The sequence below is a fragment of the Triticum aestivum genome, chromosome 5B (assembly GCF_018294505.1).
Source record: "Triticum aestivum cultivar Chinese Spring chromosome 5B, IWGSC CS RefSeq v2.1, whole genome shotgun sequence".
Lineage (NCBI taxonomy): Eukaryota > Viridiplantae > Streptophyta > Magnoliopsida > Poales > Poaceae > Triticum > Triticum aestivum.
In genome coordinates, this window is record NC_057807.1 from 592,996,268 (window position 1) to 592,999,106 (window position 2,839).

The 2,839-nt window shown below is 47.1% G+C and overlaps 1 protein-coding gene across 1 annotated transcript; it reads left to right on the forward strand.

Moving 5' to 3' along the window:
• Positions 1 to 6: 6 nt before the first annotated feature.
• LOC123117063 (mitochondrial import inner membrane translocase subunit TIM14-3) lies at positions 7 to 1,756 on the forward strand. The gene is made up of 3 exons (XM_044537911.1): positions 7 to 233; positions 951 to 1,129; positions 1,268 to 1,756. Exons 1-3 carry the CDS (start codon positions 231 to 233, stop codon positions 1,419 to 1,421), a joined length of 336 nt encoding a protein of 111 aa, XP_044393846.1. The 5' UTR covers positions 7 to 230; the 3' UTR covers positions 1,422 to 1,756.
• Positions 1,757 to 2,839: the final 1,083 nt, after the last annotated feature.

Here is a 2,839-nt window from a genome sequence, read left to right on the forward strand (position 1 = left end):
AAAAAAGAGAAGGAAACCGACCCCTCCTCCTTTTTCCACTCGATTCTTTCTTGCTGCACAAGAAGAGCGCCGCCTCGCTCGCCTTAATCCGCAACCACCCCCGCCCACAGAGGCACCCAAACCTCGCGCGCCCGCAGCCTCCTCCCCCTCGGTTCCGCAGAATCGGGCGAGCTCGCCGACGGGACTGCTCCGGCCGCCTCGCTCACTCGCTCGCTCGCCGCCGTCGCGCCATGGTACGCCCTCCTCCCCACCCCGGCCCTTCGTTCTCGCGTCGTTCTACCGAAGATCCGGCGTCGCTGTAGTTCCTCCTGCCGTGCCCCGCGGCTCCGGTAGATAGATAGAGGGATAGAGGCAGCAGCTAGCGGTCGAGTACAATCCAAGGCGAGGTCCCTCCCGGGTCGGGTCCGCCGGCTGTTTGAGAGTTACGGCGGAACAGCGACAGTATCTGGTAAACGTCCTGCCCAATTCGGGATCGGGTCTCCTGTTCCGCCGTCGACGACGGCGACCGGGTCGCTACTGGCGGGGCTGCTAGCGTGCCCAGTGCTAGCGGGTTGGTTGAATCGGGCCATCCCAGGGTCCCGGCGGCCAGCGTGGTCCGCTGGTCCGGAGAGGCGGCAGCAGTCGCTCACTGCAGCAGCCGTGACCCCCCTTAGCCGCGCTGGTCCAGACGAACAGTGCCAGACAACGATAGCAGTCTGCCTGGCTGGGTTCGTGTACCTGACATGGATTTAGGAACCTGTGGTTGAACTGAATCATTTGGTTGGGTACAATTTGCAGTTATATGAAGATGAATTTCTCCTTTATTATTGTGTGTATATATGTTGAATGCATAACTGAACCTGCACATAATTCAGAAACTTAGCCATGTCATGTTGAGAGTATGATTCTGAATTTTAGCTCTGTCATCGATCGGTCTAATCAGTGTGCTGGAACATTCTCTGGTACCACAGGCCACGCCGCTGGTAGCTGGGCTGTCGGTAGCTGCTGCTGCGATGGGAAGCAGATTCATGATTCAGGCATGGCAGGCCTTTCGAATCCGGGCGGCGATGCCACGTGTGCGTAAATTCTATCCTGGCGGATTTGAGAGGGAGATGAGCAGAAGAGAAGCCGCACTGATCCTTGGCGTAAGGTGATGTTTCTTCTTCATCATGTCCTTGTTAACCTGTATATTGATAATGTCGCTGAAATCCTGTGCGACTGAAATGATGTACAGTTGTTTTTTGAGTTACATTGAGATGCTGAAAATATGAAACTGTCGTTTCTTCAGAGAACGTGCTGCACTGGACAAGATAAAGGAGGCCCACAAGAGGGTAATGGTAGCCAACCACCCTGATGGTGGTGGCAGCCATTACATTGCTTCCAAGATAAACGAGGCCAAGGACATGCTCATGGGGAAGGGGAAATCCGGCTCCATTTTTTAGCCAGTGTATACGAGATGGAAGTTATTTTGGATTGATCATGATGAGGTAGTGATTTGCTTTCCATTGGCATCATTAACATTGTTGTGCTGACACCGTGCATCTGAACAAAGGTACACGTTATGGAAACCGAGTGACTTAATTATGTGGCTGATGTAAGTTTACCCAGAGGCTTCAGTTATTATGCTAACCTTCTGTTGTGACCATTGGGCTGTCTTGCTCGAAAGATTGTACATTTGGGGCTTATTGCTTACTGATATGCGTGTGTGCTATCAGTTTGTTTCTCATTGTTTCCATTGTTTAATGTCATCGTTGATAAGAACATAAACTGTTCACGATCGAATTGTCAGAAGATGTGTCATACATCAGGTTGATCTTATCTCTATTGTAACAATTCTTCGGCCTTCTGTTTCTTCTTGGGAAGCTCCTATTAATTCATATAAAGGGCCATAAAGCTCCCCCAAAATGTCCAATTCAGCACACAGTGATGATTTATATTGTTGCAGTGTCAAAGCTACCAATAAATGCATAGCATGGAGAGGAGCAGTGGACATTCTTTGTCGACAAGTCTGCACTGAATCTCTTTGCTGCACAATCCACATCAAACATTTAAGCTCCAGTTGAAAGCTTCATTGGAGATTTGCAGTGTTCTGTAAAAAGAAGCATATATATTGTAAGCCTCACTAGACTTCCCGTTCCAGTTCAGGCTATATCCTTTTTTCTAGGCGGAGTTCAGGCTATATCTTACCAAAATGACAACTGTTTGTCAAATATATCCACAGCGCGACTTGTAACAGTTAAATATGCGCTGTTTCACTACAGCATGTCAAACTAACTTATACTTCATTTAATCTATCAGCCCCTGTTCATGCAAATCGAAAACACAGATGTTTTGTTCCAAAAAGAACTCTTGTCATCAGCCTGGCAGAAATAACTTCTGTGAAAAATTCAGAGAACGATTTCATGCAATTCATATCATCTACTCGTTTACCTTTTTGGGCACGCTGAAGAATTCATTGCCTTTTTGTCTGAAATCCTGTTTGCGCAAATTGACGACAGCAAGTTTATGCCCAAAAATTCAACTCTTGCCATCAGCCCGGTGAAAAATAACTGATGCTGAAGGCAGGAAGTCAGAAACTTTAAAGAACAATTCAGTTCAAGCAACTCATACCGTCCAATACTCATTTTCTTGGGCACGCAGATGTATTTATTATGCTGTTCTAGAAAATGAAGAATGTTCAAATGGAAGCTATTGAACAGTATCCCAACTATTTTTGTTGATCAGTTAGTCGATGACTGCAGAAATGGTCCAGACCAATCCATAATTGACATTGTTGCAGTGTCAAAATCTAGTGTATGAGTCATCAGCATGTAGTAGCAGTCATTCTTCATACAATGCAGATTGCATTAACTCTGCTCAA